This window comes from Vulpes vulpes, chromosome 10 (genome assembly GCF_048418805.1).
Source record: "Vulpes vulpes isolate BD-2025 chromosome 10, VulVul3, whole genome shotgun sequence".
NCBI classification, from domain to species: Eukaryota; Metazoa; Chordata; class Mammalia; order Carnivora; family Canidae; genus Vulpes; species Vulpes vulpes.
In genome coordinates this window covers 101216145-101239054 of record NC_132789.1, presented here as the reverse complement: position 1 = coordinate 101239054, position 22910 = coordinate 101216145, and the positions used below count along the sequence as shown (strand labels likewise).

Sequence of the window (22910 nt, the reverse complement as noted above, 5' to 3'; positions counted from 1 at the left end):
ATGACTTTTATAGTTTCAAGTCTTGCATTTAAGTCTTTAATACATTTGAGTTTGTTTTTATGTACAGTGTATGGTAAGGGTCAATTTCATTCTTTTACATGTGTATACCAAATTTTTCCCACACCATTTGTTGAAGAAATTATCCTTTCCTATTGTGTGCTCTTGGCACCCTTGTCAAAGATCTGTTGACCATATACACGTGGATTTATTTCTGGACTTACTCTGTTGTTCCATCAATCTATGTTTTTCATTATGCCGGTACCATACTGTTTTAATTACTGTAGCTTTGTAATCTATTCTGAAACTAGGAAATGTGATGCCTCTGGCTTTGTTTTTTTCCCCTCAAGATCATTTTGACTATTCAAGGTCTTTTGTGATTCCATATGATTTTTGAGATTGTTTTTTATGTTTATGTAAAAAATGCCATGGGATTTTGATAGGAATTGCAATGAATCTGTAGATCAATTTGGATAGTTTTGACATCTTAATAGTAATTATTCTTCCAATCATGAACATGGCATGTCTTGGCATAATTTGTGTCTGCTATAATTTCTTTCATCAGTGTTTTATGCTTTTCAGTGTAGAGGTCTTTCACTTCCATGGTTAAGTTTATACCTAAAAACTTTATTTTTTTTGATATATTACAGATGAGATTGTCCTAATTTTCTTTTCAGATACTTACTTAGTATGTAGAAACAACTTTTTTTTTTTTTTGAAACACAACTATTTTTTAATGTTGATTTTGTATTCTCCAATTTTGCTGATATTGCTTATTAGTTCTAACAGGTTTTGGTGTATGTGCTAAAAGAAATATCATATACTTTAGGCAGACAAAAAAATCTAAACTTGTAAATGTAACAGGGCATGAAGTACACTAGAAAGGATAATGTGTGGGTAGATATAAATAAATATCTACTGTATCTAAAAATAATTATAATGTATTATGGAATTTATAATATGCGTACATAACTAAAATGCATGACAGTCATGATACAAGTGTTGGGAAGGGTAAATATATTTGAGTATTTTAAGGTTCTTGCAGTATTAAGAATTGTAAAAATTAAAAATGTATTTTGTAATAGTTTTGACATCATAACACATCAATTATCTTCTAAAATAGTGTACAAATAAGTGCTAATAGAAGAAAAGGGTGAAAAAAATCAATGATTTAATTTTTCAGCTTGAGAAGCTAGGAAAACAAAACAAATAGAAAATCTAGCAGGGTAAATTTTACAAATATCAGGAAAGAAAATGGGACATTACTACAGATCTTACTGTGAATATCAAAAAGAATAAATGAGGATATTATGAATAATTTATGCCAGTACATTTGATCATTAAAAAGATAAGAACAGAGAAAATAATATGTAATATATGGTCAAGACAGAAACTGAATACTAAAATAGTATATATAATCTCAACTGTATAAGTAAGTACATTGAATATATATGTACTAAATACTTCAGGTAAAATACTAACTTTTTTTTTATTTTATTAAGAAAAAACCCCAACAATTATATGCTGTTTATGTAATTCATATCTTAGCTATAAGGTCCCAGAAAGATTGAAAGTGAAATGATAGAAAATGGGATATTCCAGGTAAATACCAGAAGAATCAGAAACACCTTAACTGCCTGAAAATTAGACAGGTTCATGTAGTTGAGTAAGCCTTTTAACACTGATTTTTTAAAAAATTGTACTTGTATTGCTTACTGTGATAAATACCTTTTGAATATAAATAGAAAAAAATTTAAGAAAATTTTCTTAAAAAAAGAAAATTTAAAAATTAAAATAAGAAAAAATACATATAGGACAAAAATAAAATGGAATTATAAAATATTTTATTTAAAAATAATAAAAGAAACATACACATACAAGATGTAATTCATACAATGATTAGAGCAAAATTGATAGCCTTATAATCATATCTTAGAAAAGAATAAAGGGTGAAAAAAAATCAATGATTTAATTTTTCAGCTTCAGAAGCTAGGAAAACAAAACAAATAGAAAATCTAACAGGATGAATTTTCCAAATATCAGGAAAGAAAGTGGGACATTACTACAGATCTTACTTTGAATATCAAAAAGAACAAATGAGGATATTATGAATAATTCATGCCAGTACATTTGATTATTTGGACAAAATGGGCAAAGTCCTACAAAATGCAACCTCCAAAACTAACCAAGGAAGATAAAAAAAAAAAAAAAAAGTCCTGTGTCTGGTATCTATTAAAGAAATGTGTTCAATTATTTTAAAAATTTTCCTACAATAATAGAAAAAGTGCACTTACAGCGAGAACTGGGTATATATGGAAGTGTTGAATCACTACACTCTACACTTCAAACCAATATCACACTGTATGTTAACTGTACTGGAATTTAAATAAAAATTTTTTTTAAAAGGTGGTGTTGATTAATTAGTGTGAAAGTAAATATTTAAGAGTGAAAATACAAGTTTTCATAAATGTATAATAGAAACAAAAAATGAATTTTACTTCAATTTCATGGATGAAGGGATGAAACAATTACATTATTAAATAAAGAGGTAACTACAGAATTGTATTGCAGTGTTCTTTACCATTCTTCCAAAGTTTCAGTTTTCAAGGAAGGTATATAGATCTCTCTTTTAAAAAAAATATTTGGCCTTCCAGTGTTTTTAATGATCTCCCTGATGATTTAGGTGTTCCTTGAGGATCTCCCGGAGGATTTTAATGATGCTTTACATGAGTATAACATGAATGTTACAAAGGAATTTGCCTCCTTCCTACTAAATGTTGCCAAATTGGCTGATATGAAACAGGAATATCAACTCCCATTGTCAAAAATAAGTAAGTATATCTTAGCTCCACTGTGGAACAATTTAAAGAAAATATTATCTTCCTAAGAATATTTTTTCCCAGAGAACTAGTAGAGTCTGAGGAAGATCAGTCTGCCTTAAAATAAGGAGATTCTTCTTGCTTCCCCAAGAAACAAACTCTTGGTTATTATTATTATTATTATTATTAACTCTTGGTTATTAGAAGTGAAAAGGGCAACGGAGAATGCAACTAGAGTCATTCATAAACCATCTTGATTAAAGGTTGCTTTTGGGGCAAGCCTGACAAACAGTAAGGATACCTATGAATTGAACGGAAGTGAGAAATCATTCTATTGCTCATTTTCTTGAGAGGAAATACATATAGACTCTTGGCAGGTGACCTGGGCCCAAACTCTGGTCCTGCTATTCCTGGCAGTGAGACCTCGGGCAATATTCCATATTATTTCAATAACCCATATTCATACTTCAATTTTCTCAAAAGATATATAAAAAAAGAAAATAACGTTACTTACCTCGTTGGGGTAAGCTTTAAATAATTCAGTTAATATATGTGACTATCTTAAAATGGTACCTAGCACATAGTAAATGCATTAATCTTTGCTCTTATTTTTCATAAGCTATTGGATAGAAATCTTCCAGGGGAAAGTAAACAGGAAAAGCTGGCTGGGATAAAAGGAAAGGGTTGAGCCATGGGAAGTAATTTCCCACTTTCATTAAACCCTAACATCCTCCATTGGAAAAAGTAAAGGAAGCAGAGCCTATTACTTGCTGGACCTTATTAAAGTGGGAAGCAGCGTGGACAAAAGCAGATGGGAGCAGTGGAACATTGTGAGCATCCCAGAGAAGGCCAAATGGCAGTGCCTTCATTACAAATCAGAGCCAACTTCGGGTGCATAATCCGGTACCTTTTAAGAGTAGGAACAGAGGGGGCACCTGAGTGGCTCAGTCAGTTAAGCGTCTGTCTTCAGCCCAGGTGGTGATCCCAGAGTCCCTCATGGGGGTGCAGAGTCCGGGATCATAACCTGAGTCAGGGTCCCTGCTCAGTGGGGAGTCTGCTTCTCCCTCTACCCCTCCCCCTGCTCGTGCTCTCTCTCTTTCTCTCACTCTCCCTCAAATAAATAGATAAAATATTTAACAAAAAGAGTAGGAATGGAAAAAAAATATTTCTTGTTAATATGCCATTTTCAAACCTAGTGATAGTGGCCTCTTGGAATACCCTGTCTGGAAGGATTGTGGGGGGAAAAAGCACCAAGGTAATAACAATAATTCTATGTTAGCATTGCAATTTAAATGTGGTCTTTTATTACCTGTTGATCAAGGAACTCAAATATAATACAAACTTTTATGATATTGATGACGTATTGGTAGCTAACAGTTACTGAGTGTATTCTGTGCCAAGACATGCTGCTCACTTTACGTGATATATCCCATCCAGTCTGATACGGGTCCTGCCACGCGGAATGACTCCCTCTGTAGCATGGCCTAGAGTATGTGCATGAAGCTTACCAATTTGGCTGGTTTTTAAAAAACTGATCTATCCCAATCTATTATGACCAGATTTCACAGGAAACGAATGTGAGGACTCTGAACTTGTGTCTCACTTGATGAGCTGCAAAGAAGGAAGAGTAGCAATTTCTCCATTTGCTTGTCTCTCTGGAAACTCTGATAGCGATTTGCTTCAACCAAATACTCCAAACCATGTAAGTGGAGATGGGGTGTATAAATAAAAGATCTTTAAGAAAGAAGTAGATTTAAACTTCTAGGCTGTTTAAGAAGGATTTGATATTTCGCAAATTGAAAAACAAAAATTCCAGGTGTATGAACAGAAATATCCAGGAAATGGTACTCTTGAGCCCTGTAGGATTTCTGTTTTTTTCGGTGTTGGCCTGGGGAACCCTGCTCCATTATACAGAATTCCCAGCTTTTCTTCTGTCTTTGTAGGTTGATGCAAGTTTGCTATGCATAAAGCACTTAAAACTATCTTCGGGCTTTCCCAGTATTGCTACAGAGGCCACAAATCCCATATATATATTCTGGATCACTGATGTCCAAAGTGGAGTACAGAGAACTAGCACATTGGGAACATGCTGGATAATCCACTGAATGCTGGAATCTTGTAGGAATTTAATGCATATTTCAACACAGTTTGTGAAAAAAATAAGTTTCGTGATATTTGATACGGTTAGACACTAGTGTCTCAATTCCATTCTCATCTCAAGTCGGTCTGTCCTCTATTATGTAAAATAGTCTACCTAAAAGAATTTTGAGAAACTAAGTTGACCCTTGTGCATTTTATTTTATTTTTTTTTTAAATTTTATGTATTTATTCATGAGACACACAGAGAGAGGCAGAGACACAGGCAGAGGGAGAAGCAGGCTCCCCGTGGGGACCCCGATGAGGGACTCGATCCCGGGACCCCAGGATCACGACCTGAGCCGAAGGCAGGCGCTAAACCACTGAGTTACCCAGGAGTCTTGACTGTTGTGCATTTTAAATGGACACATACGTTTTTATCACAAATTCAAATAATTTCTAATGATATAATTTCCAGCTTCAGATAAATGTTGATATGTTAAAATAATGCCATCATATCATTTTTAATGAATAAAATGGAATATGAATACTGAAGCATTTGGATACCCGTAATTATAAAATTAAAAATAGTCAAGAATAAAATTTCTAATGACTTAATTATAAAATTAAAAACAGTCAAGAATAAAATGTCTAATGACTTAATTATAAAATTAAAAACAGTCAAGAATAAAATTTCTAATGACTTAAAAAATTTGGGACAGTTCTTTTCTCTTGGAGTTAGATTATACATTCTCTCACATAATGTAATATATTTTTAAACACCAACCCACCCTATCCATTTCTAAGCTTAAATAGTATGCAATTTCAATTTAATGGTTATTTTCTGTTAATTACAGAAACTTAAATATAATATGAATTATGAGGATTACTAAAAATAAAATTAATATTGTATTAGAAATATATGTATTAATGCAGTGGCTGAAACTATTTATAAATTAGTCCATATAACTAAGAATGAATATTTACTTATTTTCAGAATGAAACAGGGTTCCATCATTGAATTTCAATTTGAATGTTGAGAAACCTTATTCAAATAGATAAGTAGCTTAGAATTGACCAACTTTCGTTATGCCAGTGATACACGATTCTTCTGATTCCCTCTGAGTTGTTTGTCTCAAGTCACCCAGCAGTCTATTACCACAAATATATTTTTAATGCTCTTTTAATCAGCAACTTAATTAGAGCCACTTTAATTTTGTTGAATTCAAGGAATTGGAAGCAACCTAATTTAAAAGAGAAAAAAAATGCACTTCTTATGTAGCCTTTAAAGTCATCCACTTTCTCATTAGGAAAGCAATATTGCTCTTTATTGCTACGCTGTACGTTTTCAAACCCCACGTAAGTTTGAGGAAGCTTTTTGTTTTATAAGATGAGAGAAAAGCATTTATGAAAGAAGAGATGAGAAAGAATTTTTTTTTTCACTGATAATGTACATGGTTTAAAAATGAACTAGAGACCACTGCTCAGGGCCTCGGGGAAGCTCTCAGGCTAGTTCTTTACCCCCGTCGAGCGGTGTCTTACGGAACGTGGAATCTTGCATAGAAATAAGAGTGGACTGAACCACGCTTGTAAGATCAATGACTTTGTGAAGCTTTTTTCCCCTGTATGTTATATCTATAATTACAATGAATTACTTATATAAGACGTTTGCAGCCAATCACATTGAAAACAAGGCGTTTTGTTAAGTATTATAATTTCCCTTTTTCTCTATTTTACAATTAAGGGATGGTCAGTACCTACCATTAACTTTTGGTTCCTTTCCTTTTTTTTTTTTTAATTTTTATTTATTTATGATAGTCACAGAGAGAGAGAGAGAGAGAGAGAGAGAGGCAGAGACATAGGCAGAGGGAGAAGCAGGCTCCATGCACCGGGAGCCCAACGTGGGATTTGGTCCCGGGTCTCCAGGATCGCGCCCTGGGCCAAAGGCAGGCGCCAAACCGCTACACCACCCAGGGATCCCCCCTTTTGGTTCCTTTCCATATGCAAATTTCCCCCTCGAGTTTTGGAGGGACTTGATACAGTTTTAATAGGATAAAATGTCTATGTCCTGTTGCTGCGCAGTCACCATCAATTAGAAGAGACCTTTAAGGTGCAGGGAATGGACTAAGACGGGCCTTTCGTTGTGCCTGATGGTGCGCTAGGGAAGAGCGTGGTTCTAGTTCATTTATTTTGAAGCATCCTGCACTGATGAAGATTTCCAGAGTATTCCTCGATGACAGCACGCCCTTTGCCTTACCCCACTCACTACATACAACTTTACTTTCCTAGTATCCTAGTACACTCTCAAGATTCTTTTGCTTTTACTGGTCGTTACCTTTTAATTTAATGTTAAATAGACATTCACGATATCTTTAAATCACGCATAGATACGTTGTAAAGCATAAAACTAAAATGAAGACTCACGGACTCATCACCCATGGGCTCCTCCTCCGTTTTATTCTCTTGTCTCCCCTCTTTCGCCTGGATGTCAATTATCCTGAATTTTGTGTTAATTCTTTACAAAACATCATATTCCAAAGTTGCTTTTTATGTTTGCTGCTTTTGTATGAAAAGCAAAGGAATCCTCACTGCAGTCTCCTGCATTTCTTGTTTCTGTTTTCTGGACTCAACTCCATGCTCCCAAGATCCGTCCACGTGGTCGCATGAAGCTCTATTTTATTTTTACTACTTCACAGTATTTCAGAGCCGTTGATCTATTCTCTTCTTAGAAACTGTGTTTGTTTCTAGTCTTTACTGTTACAAACGCGCTGCCACAAATGTCTAGTACACGTGCATGGCAGTTTCTTGAATGTAGAATCTTCTGGATTTTTGAGGGCACAACAGTTTTCTAGATTGTGCGAGAATAAGAATATTCCAAGAAACTCTTAATAATAAAAGAACTTTCCATGCTACTACCAAGCCGTTTGAAAAGTTGTACCAATTAGTGTATCGGAGTAGTTCTTAATGACCCCGTATAGTCGTTGTAAAATAAGCAGACATCAAAAGCGAGTGACTTGTGTACCTCCTCTTCTTATCTTTCTTCTCTTTCCCCCTATATCTTCCTTTTTATCCTGGTGGTGGTTGGGTTTTTGTGATTGGTAGAGTCGTTCAGTCGAACTCTTCAGACAGGAAAGGCACTGGTTCTCCGATACTCTGTTTACAAGGTATCTCTTAGGCCAATTAGGATAATAATAATAAAAAAAAATTAAAATTAGCCTTTCTTTTCTAGTGAGGCTTGCTGTGATTCTCACGGCTGGGTGGTTGGAAGTGTCCGCGTGCTCTGAGGCAGTAGGTTCACAGGCGGTACCAAGTCACCCTGCAGGCCTGCTTCAGGACGCCACCAACCCACTGTGTACGGAAGACACCCTCTGCCTTCATGGCGAAGGGTGTGCTTCAAGAGGGCCGAGTACAGAAAGGAAGTTCACAGCTCGGTGTCAGAGATCAGAGACTCTTTGCACGCAAATAACGAGAAGAGTTGTGTTTCCTTAGGTCGTTCTGCGCACAATAGGCATCGATCACAGTCGGGCTCCTGTGCTGTGGTCACAGACATTTGACAACCAAGGAAGAAGGATGCCACTCGATGCTTACGCGCTTGATTTCTACAAACATGGCTCCTTGACTGGACTAGTCCAGGACAACAGGTGGGCTTGTCCCCTTCTCTTCTCCACCACTTAGAATCTTGCTCTCCTGTCCCACGTCTGCGTTTGTGTCTCTGGCCCCGTCTTCCTCTTTCATTTCTACCTCCACCTCCAGTTCCACTGCTGTATCCCTCTCTACATCTTATATATTGTGGATGAACCTAATGAATTTTAGGCAAAGCTTTTTATGATTTTAAGTAGAGTTGAATCATGCTAAAAAATATACTGGAACTTTTTCCCTGCAGATCAATGATGAGAGAGAAAAAACAAACTTTGTGTTATTTTTGTTTGTGGCTTACCGGCAAAATCTGGGGACTTAGACACCCTCGCTTGACCTAGAGATGTCCCCTACGATTATATTTCTATACGTTCACAGATGTGTTTTTATTTGTTAACATCCTATTTATTCAATATTAGATATTTTAAGACTGACAAAGAATAACAAACAATGCGATACTCACCATTATCTGAGCAAAGTATATAAAAAGGCCTATGACTCATCTTAGCGCTTTGGCAAGGAAATCATTTTCCAAAACAGTAAGGCGGGGTAAACCCTCTTGGATTTACCTGAGAATAGAGAAATTGGCCCAGACACTGAGCATATAGATGTGGGAGAGACCTTCTTCACAGTAAGCAGGAATTCAATAGACGTTTTACATAAAATCTTGAACGGTCTTTATTGAATTAAAGGATTTAAAACTCAGGACACTAGAGAAACGTTGATATTTTGGGGTTTGCTCGTTTTGTATTTCACAGCTCACTCACTGGATTTTATTCTTTTTTTTTTTAAGTTTTTATTTTAATCACTCTGTGTTCGTCATGACGAGCGCCCTCCTTAATCCCCATCACCCACTTCACCCATTACCCAACGCCCCACCCATCCCTTCTCTATCGTTAAGACTCCATTTCTTGGTTTGCCTCTCTCTGTGATGTGATCTCTCTCTCTTTCTCTTCGCTGCTTTGTTTTATTCTTAAATTACACAGAGCAGTGAAAGCCCTTGGTATCTGTTTTTCTCTGGCTGCCTTATTTCACTTAGCTTTATACTGTCTAGCTCCACCCATGTCATTGCAAATGGCAAGATATCATTTTTTATGACTGAATAACATTTCATTAAATATATGTGATATATAATAACACAGTATTACATACATATTTATATACATGTACCTCTTCTTTATCCATTCGCGGCTGATGGGCACTCGGCTGCTTCCACATCTTGCCTGTTGTAAGTGATGCTGTTATAGACGTGAGGGTGCATGTAGCCCTTGGGATCAGGGTTATGTTTTCTTTGGATAAATACCCCGGAGTGTGATTGCTGGAGAGCAGGGTGGCTCTAATTTTAACCTGCTGAGGAAGCTCCACACTCCTTTTTCTCACAGTGGCTGTACCAGGCCTCACTCCACCAACAGGGCAGGACGTTTACTCTTTATCCACGTCCTCACCAGCACCTGCTGTTTCTTGTGTTTTTTATTTTAGCCATTATGACAGGTGTGAGGTGAGATCTCATTATGATTTTTATTTTTTTTATTATGATTTTAATTTGCATTTCCCTGATGGCAAGTAATGATAAGCATCTCCTCGTGTCTGTGGGCCATCCGTACGTCCTCCTTGGAGAAATGTCCTTTCAGACCTTCTGCCATTTTTTAAAGGACTGTTTTTTGGGGGTATTGAGTTTTATAAATACTTGATATATTGTGGTTGTGGACCTTTATTAGATATGTCATTTGCAAATATCTTCTTCCATCCCCGGGGCTTGTCTTTTCATTTTGTTAATTGTTTCCTTCATTGCAGAAGCTACTTTTTTTTTTTTTCTTTCTTTTTTTGAGTAGGCTCCATGCCCAACATGAGGCTTGAACTCATGAACCTGAGATTAAGAATCCTACATTTTACCAAATGAGCCAGCCAGGTGCCCCTCAAGCTACTTATTTTGTAGTCCTAATAGTTTATGTTTGCTTTTATTTCCTTCGCCTCAGGAGACTAATCTAGAAAAAAGTTGTTCCATCCACGGTCAGGGAAGTTATTGTCTGTGTTCTCTTCTAGAATTGTTATGGTTTCAGGTTTCACGTTTAGGTCTTTAATGCGTTTCTAATTTACTTTTGTATATGGTATAATGAAGTTTTCCAGTTTCATTCTTTTTTATTTTTTTTAAAGATTTTATTTATTTGAGAAAGAGAGAGAGAGAGAGAGAGAAGGAACAGGTCGAGGGTCCGACGGAGAGGGAGAAGAAGACTCTCCAGTGAGCAGGGAGCCCATGTAGGGCTGGATCCTGGGACCCCTGGATCACGACCAGGGCTGAAGGCAGACACCTCACTGACTGAGCCCCCCAGGTGCCCCTTCCAGTTCCATTCTTCTGAATATATGGTGTCCAGTTGTCCCAACACCATTTGTTGAAGAGACTACTTTTTTTCCATTGGATATTCTTTCTTGCTTTGTAGAAGATCGATTGATCATATAATTTTGGGTTTACTGCTGGGTTTTGTATCTTTTCTATTGATCTATATGTCTACTTTATGCCAGTAACACTGTCTTCATCATTACAGCTTTATAATGTAAGTTAAAGTTTGTAATTGGGATCCCTTCAGCTTTTCAAGGTTGCTTTGCTGTATTCAGAGTCCCACGTGGCTCCACACAGATTTTAGGATCGTTTGTTCCAGCTCTGTGAAACATGCTGGTGGTATTTTGATAGGGATTGCATTAAATCTGTAGATTGCTTTGAGTGATATAGACATTTTAATCATATGTTTTCTACCAATCCATGAGCGTGGAATGTCTTTCCATTTCTTTGTGTCATTTTTCATCAGCACTTTATAGTTTTCAGAGTACTAGTCTTTCAGCTCTTTGGTTAGGTTTATTCCTAGGTATCTCGTTTTTGGTGCGATTGTAAATGGTATTGATTCCTTAATTTCTCTTTCTGCTGCTTCATTATTGGTGGATAGAAATGCAACAGGTTTCTGTACATTGATTTTGTATCCTGTGACTTTACTGAATTCATTTATTAGTTCTTGCAGATTTTTAGTGGAGTCTTTCCAGTTTTCTATATATAGTATCATATCATCTGCAAATAGTAAAAGTTTTACCTCTTCCCTACCAATTTAGATGCCTTTTACTTGTTTTTGCTGTCTGATTGCTGTGGTTAGGACTTCCAGGACTATGTGGAAGAAGAGTGGTGAGGATGGACAGCTTGGTCTTGTTCTTGACCTTAGAGGGAACGCTCTCAGTTTGTCCTCACTGAGGATGATTTTAGCTGTGGGTTTTTCATGTACGGCCTTTTTATGTTGAGGTATGTTCCCTCTAAACCTGCTTTGTTGAGGGTTTTTATCATGAATGGATGTTGTACTTTGTCACATGCTTTTTCTGCATCTATTGAGATGATCAAATGGTTCTTATACTTTCTTTTATTTATGTGACATATCATGTTGGTTGCTTTGTGGATATCGAACCACTCTTGCAACCCAGGAACAAATCCCACTTGATCATGGTAAATTGTTTTTTTTAAGTATATTGTTGGATTTGGTTTGTTAGTATTTTATTGAAGATATTTGCATCTATGTTCATCAGAGATATTGGCCTATCATTCTCTTTTTTATGGTATCTTTATTTGGTTTAGGTATCAGGGCAATGCTGGCCTCATAGAATGAATTTGGAGGTTTTGGAATATTTTGAGACTAGGTATTAACTCTTTTTTAAATGCTTGATACAATTTGCCTGTGAAGCTATCTGGTCTTGGACTTTTGTTTGTTGGGATTTTTTTTATTACTAATTTGATTCCTTTACTGATATGCAGTCTATTCAAATTTTCTATTTCTTCCTGTTTTAGTTTTGGCACATTTTATATTTTTAGGAATTTAGAAGTTAGTTATTTTTTTCAGGTTGTCTAATTTGTTGGCATATCGTTTTTCATAATATTCTCTTATAATTGTATTTTGGTTCTGTTGGTAGTTATGTCTCCCCTCTCATTTGTAATTAAAGGTTTATCAATTTTATTTATTTTTTTTCAAAGAGCCAGCTTCTGGTTACATTGATCTGTTCTATTGTCTTTTAGTTTTTATATCATTTATTTCTGCTCTAATCTTCATTATTTCCTTCTTTCTGTTGGTTTTAGGTTTTACTTATTGTTCTTTTTCTAAAGAACAATTTTGCTTATTGTTCTTGTTCTCTTTTGGGTATAATGTTAGGTTTTTTTTTTTATTTGAGAGTTTTCTTACTTATTGAGGTGGACCTGTATTGCTATAAACTTCCCTCTTAGAATCATTTTTGCTGCATCCCAAAGGTTTTGGAACATTATGTTTTCATTTACATTTGTTTCAATTTTTTAAAATTTATTCCTTGATTTCCTGGTTGACCTGTTCATTGTGTTGTAGCATGTTATTTAACCTCTATGTATTTGTGGTTCTTCCAGATTTTTTCTTATGATTGAATTCTTAGTTTCTTAGGGTTGTGGCCACAAAAGATGTATGGTATGATTTGAATCTTTTTGAATTTGTTGAGGATTATTTTGTGGCCTATTATGTGATCTATTCTGAAGAATATTCCAGGTGTTTTAAGGTGAAATGTTCTGAATATATCTTTTAAGTTCATCTGGTCCAGTGTGTAATTTAAAACCATTGTTTCCTTGTTGTTTTCTGTTTAGATCATCTGTCCAGTGATGTAGGTGGGATGTTAAAGTCCCCTACTATTATTGTGTTATTATCAATTAGTTCATTTATGTTTGTTATTAACTACTTTATGTATTTAGGTGCTCCCATGTTGGGTGTGTAAATATTTACAATTGTTATATCTTCTTGTTGGGTTGTCCTCTTTATGGTTATATAGCATCCTTCTTTGTTTCTTGTTACAGTCTTTGCTTTAAAGTCTAGTTTGTCCAATGTAAGTACTGCTAGTCTGGCTTTCTGACTTCCATTTTGACATCCATTTGCATGGTAAATGTTTCTCCATCCCCTCACTTTCAATCTGTGGGTGTCTTCAGGGCTAAAATGTTTTTCTAGGCAGCATATAGTTGAGTCTTTTATTTTATTTATTTATTTTATCCATTCTGTCACCTTGTGTTTTTTGATTCAAGTGTTTAGTCCATTTACATACAATGTAATTATTGGTGGGTATGCATTTATTGCTATTTTATTACTTGTTTTGCGGTTGTTTCTGAAGATTTTCCTTGATCCTTTCTTGTCTTTCTCTTTTTCATAGTTTGCTGATTTTTGTTAGTGATATATTTGGATTCCTTTCTCTTTATTCTTTGCATATTTATTAGTGGTTTTTGATTTTTGGTTACCATTAGGTTACATCTTCTGCATATAGCAGTCTATATTAAGTTGATGGTCATTTAGGTATGAGCCCATGCTTTACTCCCCTCCTCTCCATGTTTTAGATATGTGGTGACTGATTTTACATACTTTTATTTTGTGAGTTCCTTGGCTGGTATTTTACAAAAAGATTCATTTCTTTTGCTTTTGTGTTTTGTACATTCATACTGTCACTTTTGGTTTTTCATTTCCACTCAAAGATATTTCTTGAAGGACTGGTGTAGTGGTCATGAACTGCTTTAATTTTTGTTTGTCTGAGAAACTCTATCTCTTTTTCTATTCTGAATGATAGACTTGCTAGATACGGTGTTCTTGGCTGCAAATTTTTTTTCCCCATTCAGCATTTTGAATATATCATGCCACTTTCTTCTTGCTTGGAGAATTTCTGCTGCAAAACAAACAAACAAACAAACAAACAAACAAACAAACAACCAAAACAACCCTGATAGCTTTATGGAGTTTCCCCTGTATATAACTGCCTTATTTTGCCTTGCTGCTTTTATTTATTTTTTTTATCACTGTATTTTGGTGTTTTAGTTATGTCTTAGTGTGGATATACTTTTGTTGATTTTGTTGGGATTTCTCTATGCCTCCTGGATCTGGATATGTTTTTCCTCCCCCTTATTAGGGAAGTTTTCAGCTATCATTTCTTCAAATAAATTTATGTCCCCTTTTCTTTCTCTTCTTCTGGGACTTTTATAATGTGAAAAAATTTTTAAAGATTTTATTTATTTGAAGATAGAAAAAGAGTGAGAAAGGACATAAATGGGGAGGAGAGAGGGAGAGGGAGAAGCAGACTCTCCACTGAGTGAGGGAGCTGGACATGGGGCTTGATTCCAGGACCCTGAGGTCATGACCTGAGCCAAAGGCAGACAGTTAACTGACTGAGCCACCCAGGCACTCCTATAATGTGATTGTCATTACATTTGACAGAGTCACTGAGTTCCTAAGTGTGTTCTTATTTTGCATAATTTTTTTTCTCTTTTGTTCAGCTTGATTACTTTCTATTACTATGTTGTCCAGGTCATTAATTTATTCCTCTACTTCCTCCATCCTGCTGTTCATTCCATCAAGCATGTTTGTCATTTCATTTATCAAGCCCTTTATTTCCACTGTGTTATTCCTTATCTCTGTGTTAAGGTTCTCAATCATGTCTTCCACTCTTAAGTCCAGTGTGTATCTTTATGATCATTCCTTTAAAGTCTCTGTTTCACTTAGATCTCTGGCCATGGCCTTATCCTGTTCTTTCATTTGGGACACATTCCTCTGTCTTCTCGTTTTGTATAAGTTTGCATCAGCTACTGTGTGTTAGGAAAGTCAGCTACTTCTCCTGTTTTTGAGGATAATAGCTTCATACAGAAAAACTCCTGTGTTGGGAGATGCAGTGTAGGAAGGGGTGTGAGATGGTCTTCCTGGAGAAAGGGTCCAGAGCCTGGGACTAAGGCAAGTATGACTCAGAAGGGTGGTTCCATCAGAGCATGGCACGTGCAGAGTTTGGCATAAACAAGTTAGGTACTGAGTGCTGGCATGGTACTGGTTCCTGCAAGTAGCCCTGTGCTTATGCTGAGGGTCGGGGGAGGGAAGTGGTGCTGACCAGTTTCTTTGTTCACAGAGGGGTCTCTTGTGAGCACTGCCTCTCTGGGATATGCTCTGAGAAGAGCAAATAACCTCCCCACTGTGTGCCACAGGCACTCTTCAAATTGCTGTTTCCATGCTATATATCTATGAGTTGTTGGCCCTGCCTTCTCTCTAAAAGCAGCTCTAATGACCCTGGGCCGTATCCGAGCCAAGCTCACTGACCTTTAAAATTCCAAGCTTTAAGCTTCACTGGTTGCAAGAACTCATGAAATTTAACCCCTCTCATTTTCCAAACCAGTTGCTATGGGAAATCATCTTCCCTGTATACTCTGCTGTGTGTTAGTCTGTGTCTTGCCTGCTCCACCTCCATGGCTCTTACTCACTGCAGTGGCCATTATCCAGTTCTCTCCCAAACAATGTCTCTGCTCTTCATACCTTCAATGTGGTTTCTTGTCTGCCTTCCTTTGTGGAGTTTGTTCTGTCAGTCTTCAGGTTGCTTTCTGGGGTATTATGATGTTTTCATCATTATGTAGTTGTGTTCATGGGATGAGTCAGGCCTAGGGTCTTTCTATTCCACTACCATCTTCCCTCTTGGATGGGATTCTGATCATTTTTCAAAATATGACTCATTATTGTAAATAACGTTGTGACATTAGTAAATAATTCATTTGATTTATTTTTCCTTTTGATTCTCCAGCTCCCATTCACTCTCCTGAGCTTACAATTTTCCTATTTTGATTTTCTCCTGAGATGATCAGTCCCCTGTGTGTATTGATTATGTGTGGTTGTGATACGTATGACTTTTGAATTTATAATCATTATTCCTGTTGATTGAATCATCATCTAGGACTTGTGGCAAAATGTTTCTAGTAAATATGTCTTGATGGACAAAAGTAATTTATTATCAACAAATCCAGCATTTCAGTATGAATTAATTTCTTTTTTGTTTTCATACTATTAATTTTCAAAAGTATGTTTTGTTTAGGCTACATGAAGGAGCTGCATATGACTTGTTGAAAGATTTTGCACTTACCATTAAATCTATCAGGTATGTATGTTATATATTTTAAATATTGATTTCAGATTTTCCAAAAATTTAATGGTAATTTGAAAAACATTGACCTCATACTTAAAAGTGCCATTAAGCTTGTTAGATTGACAAATTTCAACTGCCCAAACATTTTGCAGAGCTTCTCTTCAACACCCTGTTGCACTGGTTCTATAATAGGATTAATTCCAAATCCCATTTGACAGAAGGTTTCATTCAAACCAGAGCCCCAGCCTCAGGCCCTGCAAACAGCAGGATAATGTTCCAAAGCCTCAAGAATTCCTAGATCCCAGTATTCTCAGTTTTCACAACCAGTGTCTGTGAGATACATGATACATCAGAAGGCCCCTTAGGGCTCCACCAGGTCCCTGGTTTATATCAACTTACATATTCCAGACTCTCTTGCTTTATGCAGTGTTTTTTTCCAGCGTTTATCAGTCTGGTCTCTCATTTGGCTTCCTGTTTTTTATCCTGCCATTCTCCTGGCATGGGGAATGTGGGACTCAGTGGGGACCCAGACAACTCTAAACTTCATATGGATACATCCATCCTAAGACTTTTTAGAAGGTCCATTCTTAGGCCCTTCTAGTATTGCCTGGTTAAATATACATCTTTCTAAAGCCTGTAGTCTACACATACTTTAATACTTTATGTTTTTCCCTTTTCTACACTTACTTTAAAATTATATATCTTCACATACATGCACATATGTAATTTACCATGAATCTCTTCATGAAGCTCTTGGTATTCGGGTCATTGTTTTTTAATTTTTTGATATGAGATTAATCAGACCTGTTTGGAGGTTTTATACAGAGAATGAAACTATGGGGATGCTAGAGCAGAGGGAAATGCTCACTATCTTGAGCATCTCTAGGTAGTGTATTTCTTGAGTGGCTCATAGTTATTCAAGAGTATCCTAAGAAACCCCATAGACTTTGGTTTAATCTCAAAATCTGGTCCTAGGAATATCATTCATTCATTTATCTAAAATGTATTGAAATACTATTAGTCTGAGACATACGTCTAAGGATTTGAGATGTACAGAATCAACAAATCTATCCCTGCTTTAGACATAATCTTACAGTGTAGTGTGAGGAAACTGACTTGTAAACTATTTTAAAGGCAATAAGGGGTAGGATGACAGATAATGGGGGCAACCTTGGATTCAGAGAAGGATTTTCAAATGAAGTAATTTTTTCACTAAGCCTTAAAGGATCTTAAAGGATGGGGCAGAGGAAATAGTGTTTTCAATGTACAGAAATGAGAAAGTGTGGTCTTATATGTCAGGCGTAGGCTTCAATCTCATTCTACTGGCATGGGGAATGTGGGACTTGTCACAGGGATGGGGAAAGACACTGAGTTAAGTTTAAAGCAACTTTAAAGGCAATTTGGATAGGCATTGGAAAGGGTCTTAATTCTCATATCATGGAGTTTGGACTTAATATGCCGAATAATGTATAGGTAGTATATAGGCATGAATATGCTATGGGTCCATGGCATATGGTTGGTTTATATATGTGGCAGAGACTCAAAGGCTGAGACCCAAGCAGGTCAGAATGAGTGTGGATCTTAATTAAGGAAATAGAGTAATGATAGAAAAAAATGGTTGGTTGGATAAATATTTATGAGATAGAATTCAGAGAAATTGTCAAAGTTCATGTAGCTGGTAATGATAATGAGGTTTCTATTTTAGTTAAGGATACGTAAGAAACATAGAAGTGAGGATGAAGCTTGAGGAGGACCAAGAACCAAAAACAATGACTTAGAATTTATACATGTCATGTAATACCTGCGGGAATTCGTTCGAGGGGAAATGATCAGTGTCATAATTATAGGTCTATGACTAGGAAGAAATTCAGTGTTATAGACACAGATCTGGTCATTCTCTGCAGTAGGTCAGTGAAGACACTAGGAAAAATTTTGGAACTCCAGTGGAACCAAGGTAGATAAGGAATTGCAAAAGGCTGATGAAATGTCAGATCCTGATTGTGGTCAGTACTTTGTCAGCTCAGCTGCACTGTTCATTCTTGGATTTCCTCTCCTTTCTTTTCACCTGCATATTCATTTCTTGTTGCTGCCATAACAAACCACCACAAACTTCATGGTTTAAATCAGCAGAGATTTATTTTCTTGCAGTCCCGGAAGCCTGAAGTCCGAAATGGGTCTAACTGGGTTACGGTAAAGAGGTTGGCAAAGCTCATTTCTTTCTGGAGACTTTAGGAGAATCTCCTTTATTGTCTTCCACAGCTTCTAGAGGCTGCTGGCATTACTTTGATCATGGTTCCCTTCCATCTTCAAGGCCAGCAATGGTGAGGGAAGTCTTACATTGCATCACTCTGAGATGAACTCTCTCCTGACAAGCCTCTCACAAGAATCTTTGACTATATTGCACCCACCCAGATAATCCAGGATAATTTTTCTTTTTTTTTTTAGGATAATTTTTCTATCACAAAGTCAGCTGATCAGCAACTTCAATTCCATCTGCAACCTTAATTCTCTGTTACCATGTAAACTAACATGGTCCTAGATTTCTGTGAATTAGAACACAAATAAATTTTTCTAAAGATTTTGTATTTATTCAAAATACAACGAGGACGCTGATGCGGAACTCGATCCCAGGACCCTGGGACTATGCCCTGAGCCGAAGGCAGATGCTCAACCCCTGAGCCACCCAGGTGTCCCTAGAACACAAATAAAAGCCACTATTCTGTTTATTATATTCTGTTTTAAAATTTTTTCTCACATATCTAGGTAAAGGAAGGAATATTTTGATCTTCATAGAAGTAGTTACTTGTGGATTTCAGTATATACTGGACACGGTAGCCACAAAAATACAAAATAGGCTCCAAAGAAATGTGTGGAGAAAAGGAAGGGACTTTGTGTTGCTGCTATTGAAGGGGGATGGGAGAAGGTTAGGTGGGATTTGGTGGCCTTGAAAATCTTCTTGCTAATCGACATGAAGAGGAAGTGCATGGGAACCTTTTGTTATTTATTATTATTATTATTATTATTTGCTATACAAGTTTTTTTAAAGGTAAATATATTTATCAGTATTCTTCATATTTTGCTAACATTACATCATCTAGTGGTATTTGCTTAATTCTTCCTGCCTGTAGAAAGTCCTTCTTAAAATACTGACTCTCACTAAAATGTGTGCTCTGTGTGTGTGTTTCCATTTACAGTGTGTCCTTGCGTGAACTATGTGAAGATGAAGACGACAACGTGGTCTTAGCATTTGAACAATTGAGTAAAAGCTTTTCTGAAAAACTTGATGAAGTTTAAAAACAGAGACTATCCAGACCACTTAAAAATGTTGCTATGGGCATTTTTCAAGTCATATTTTACGATCCTCATACTCTTTGTCAGAAATACACATATGGTGGAGTGGAAAGAGCAAACACTTTGGATTCAGAATTGTGATCAAACCTGCCATGTTCTCTTATAAGTACCTTTAGACAAGTTATTTAATATCTTTTAATCTTGGCTTCCTTAGATAGTTGAATAATAATGCTTATATTTCAACTAGTTTGTGGACTGATTGAGAAAATCCAAAGATTTTTGTGTGTGACCGAAGAAAAAATTTTACTCCGAGAAGTGTAAACAAATATGACATTCTCAGCATTTTCCTCCTCAATGTCATAATTTGTAAAAGTCTATCAAGGCTAAAAGAAAGCTATTACAGTATCCTGGAGTAGAAATATATTTTCTCTAATTAACTTAAATGTGATTATATGACTTAGATATGTATTTTACCATCTTGTAATCTTGACTTACTTTTTAGAAAAATATGAATGACAGTTTTGGCATAAGTCCCATGAGGCTTTAAAATAAAATATAGCTGGTGATTTGGCTTGATTTTAATTGTATATAAACGACTGAAAACCCACAAATAAATACAATGGGTGTAATCAATTTATCATTGGTCTCTTTGTATTAAGTCTGTACATCTTTCAATCCATTTGCACACATCTGCATTTTATATATAATAAATAATTTATGTCTAATAACTTTCCCTCCATAATCTAAGCCTCAGATTATAGTTTTGGAATCTATTTTAGACTCTAAACTTGAGCAGAACATTTTATCCTCAGAGCTAAAGGTCTGCTCTCTCCTATCTATATGTCTTACTGAAGATAATCTTTTGTATGATATTATTTATACATATATTACGTTGGCTTAGAAATACACCTGTGGTTCATTTTGTCTGGAGATAAAGGAATACTCTGTTACCTGGAACTGACCCATTCCTGCATGTGCCATGTTAGGAGACTCCAGTTTCTTCAGACTAAATCCATTCACATTATTTTAAAATGTGCACTGCAACAATTGATGAACACCAAAATACTTAGAAATTAAAGTGATTCCTACTGACCTCTATACTCAAAACACCGATACACAATATTAATAGATTGTCACCTCACATTGGTTTCTACCTCTTACTTGTGGTTTCATAAATCTGATGGAGACATGAAGATTTTTTTTCCATATGACTGAGCCAATCTGGTTCCCTAATTTTTAGAGGTAAAATAGGATTATTTCCTATAATCTGTCATTCTGCTAAAAGGGAGTTATATCTAACCTTTTTGCGGTGGGTCTAGTGGGAAGCTTCCTTTGTTTCCTTTTTGACTTTTAGCAAAAACTTTAAAAAGTAACTTGGAACAACTTATGAAAAGAGAGATTATACAGGAACTCTAAAAGCATTTTATGGTCCATTTGTTGTAATAATGTGAAATTTTTCTTTCTGTGAAACATGTGCAGAGACCCTGGTGAGATTTACTGGAGAAGCATTATTATCACCATAATTTATTCCTTTTTCCTATGAGAGGAGAAAATCATGTTGGCATTAGGTCTATAAAGGGTCTTCTATAAGAGCCATTTATTAAAAATTTGTATTTTGATAAATACAAATTATAGGTGCAAATGCTGGCATAAGAAATAACATACTATGTTTGCTTCGGCACTGCATAGGTTAAAATTAGGGTAAATTGAACACCAATAAAAATTAATTAAAAAAAAAATAAAAAAAAATAAAATTAGGATGATACAGAGATGATTAGCATGGCCTCTATAGAAGGATGACATGGAAATTTGTGAATGTTCCATGTTTTAAAAAAGAAAAATAAAAAGCCCATACATATATGGTTAATAATATATGACAAAAGGGCCACATACAAATTACTGATGAAATCATAACCTTATGAAGAAGTGAAGCTTTCCCTTGGCCCAGTTACTGATTCATGTGAAAAAAAATGTATATGTATATATATATATATATATATATATATATATATATATATGCTTAAACTTTTCCTAACATGTCCATATCTTCCTTTCTTTTAATAAAAGTCAAAGACAGAGCAGTCCCATTCCTCCTTGGTCTTCCTCTGTGAAACCAAAGTAACTAGACATAACACAAAAACAAAAGGAAACTTGGGACTTGAGAAACGACATGACACTGAGTTTTCTTGCTGTCTCTTGTAGTCTGAGGAAAGGCTGATCACGACCTCACTTCACCATCTCCAGGTGCCATTGGGACCATCCAGCCACTCCCTGACCTAGCCTCTATGGGAATAAACAAGGCGGTATGAGGTGGAGCTAATTAGGACCCCGCTTTTACCCCCTTCCCTGGTGTGTGTGTATTGAGGAAGGAGGATGCTGAACCTCTTCCCTCAAACAGCATTAGTAAGAAAGAATGAGTTGGTGACGAGTCCTTTCACAAGAGACTAATCAACGCTGTCCCGCATCCATTCCTGTGACCGCTGAGCTCCCATCCTCATCCTAAAACAACAGAGCAGTGTGAGTGAACCCTGTTTCCCCCTTCCCTGTTGTGGGCAAGGCCTAGTAGGGAAGGTCCATACATATCCCACTCAGAGGCAAGTAACAAGGCAGTGAAAGCATGATTCCACTTTCACCAGGGAGATGTCAGGAAGCCTGCCAGCGAAGCTGAGCTTCAATACGTCACTCTCGGCGTGGAGGCAATGTGAGCTTGTGCTCCTTGAGCCGGCGTGATGCCGGCAGGTCTACAAGAAAGCTGAACTGCCACCCACCCCATTCCTCATGCTACACCTTACCTCACTTTCTAAAAAAGCAGCATATTAAATAGGCTTGAGAGTCTCCTAGCGTAATATCTAAAATGTCCAAAGGATACAGTAAAATGCCATTCATCATATCAATAGAGAAATCAAAACCTGAATGAGAAAAACAAAACAAAACAAAACAAACCACTGATACTGATACCAAGATAAAGCTAATGTTGAGATTAAATTATAAGGATTTTACAGTATCTGTCATTAAAGTATTGCAACAAGCAAATGCACATGCTCTTTTATTAAAGACTTATTTATTTTAGACACAGAGAGCATGAGTGGGAGGGGCAGAGGGAGAGAGAGAGAATCACAAGCAGATGCCCTACGAAGTGAAGAGCCCGACAGGGGGGCTGATCTCACAACCCTG

The 22910-nt window shown here is 36.2% G+C and overlaps 1 protein-coding gene and 1 pseudogene across 1 annotated transcript in view; both read left to right on the top strand.

The window, feature by feature from the left end:
* Positions 1–20369, top strand: part of DDX60 (DExD/H-box helicase 60) — a 95511-nt gene extending 75142 nt beyond the window's left edge. The window contains exons 34-38 of the mRNA XM_026008101.2: positions 2681–2828; positions 4376–4518; positions 8382–8533; positions 16395–16457; positions 19640–20369. Coding sequence (XP_025863886.2) covers positions 2681–2828; positions 4376–4518; positions 8382–8533; positions 16395–16457; positions 19640–19739 — 606 coding nt within the window. The 3' untranslated portion in view covers positions 19740–20369. The remainder of the gene's footprint in view (positions 1–2680; positions 2829–4375; positions 4519–8381; positions 8534–16394; positions 16458–19639) is intronic.
* Positions 20370–21479: 1110 nt separating this feature from the next.
* Positions 21480–21566, top strand: LOC112926965 (U6 spliceosomal RNA; annotated as a pseudogene).
* Positions 21567–22910: the final 1344 nt, after the last annotated feature.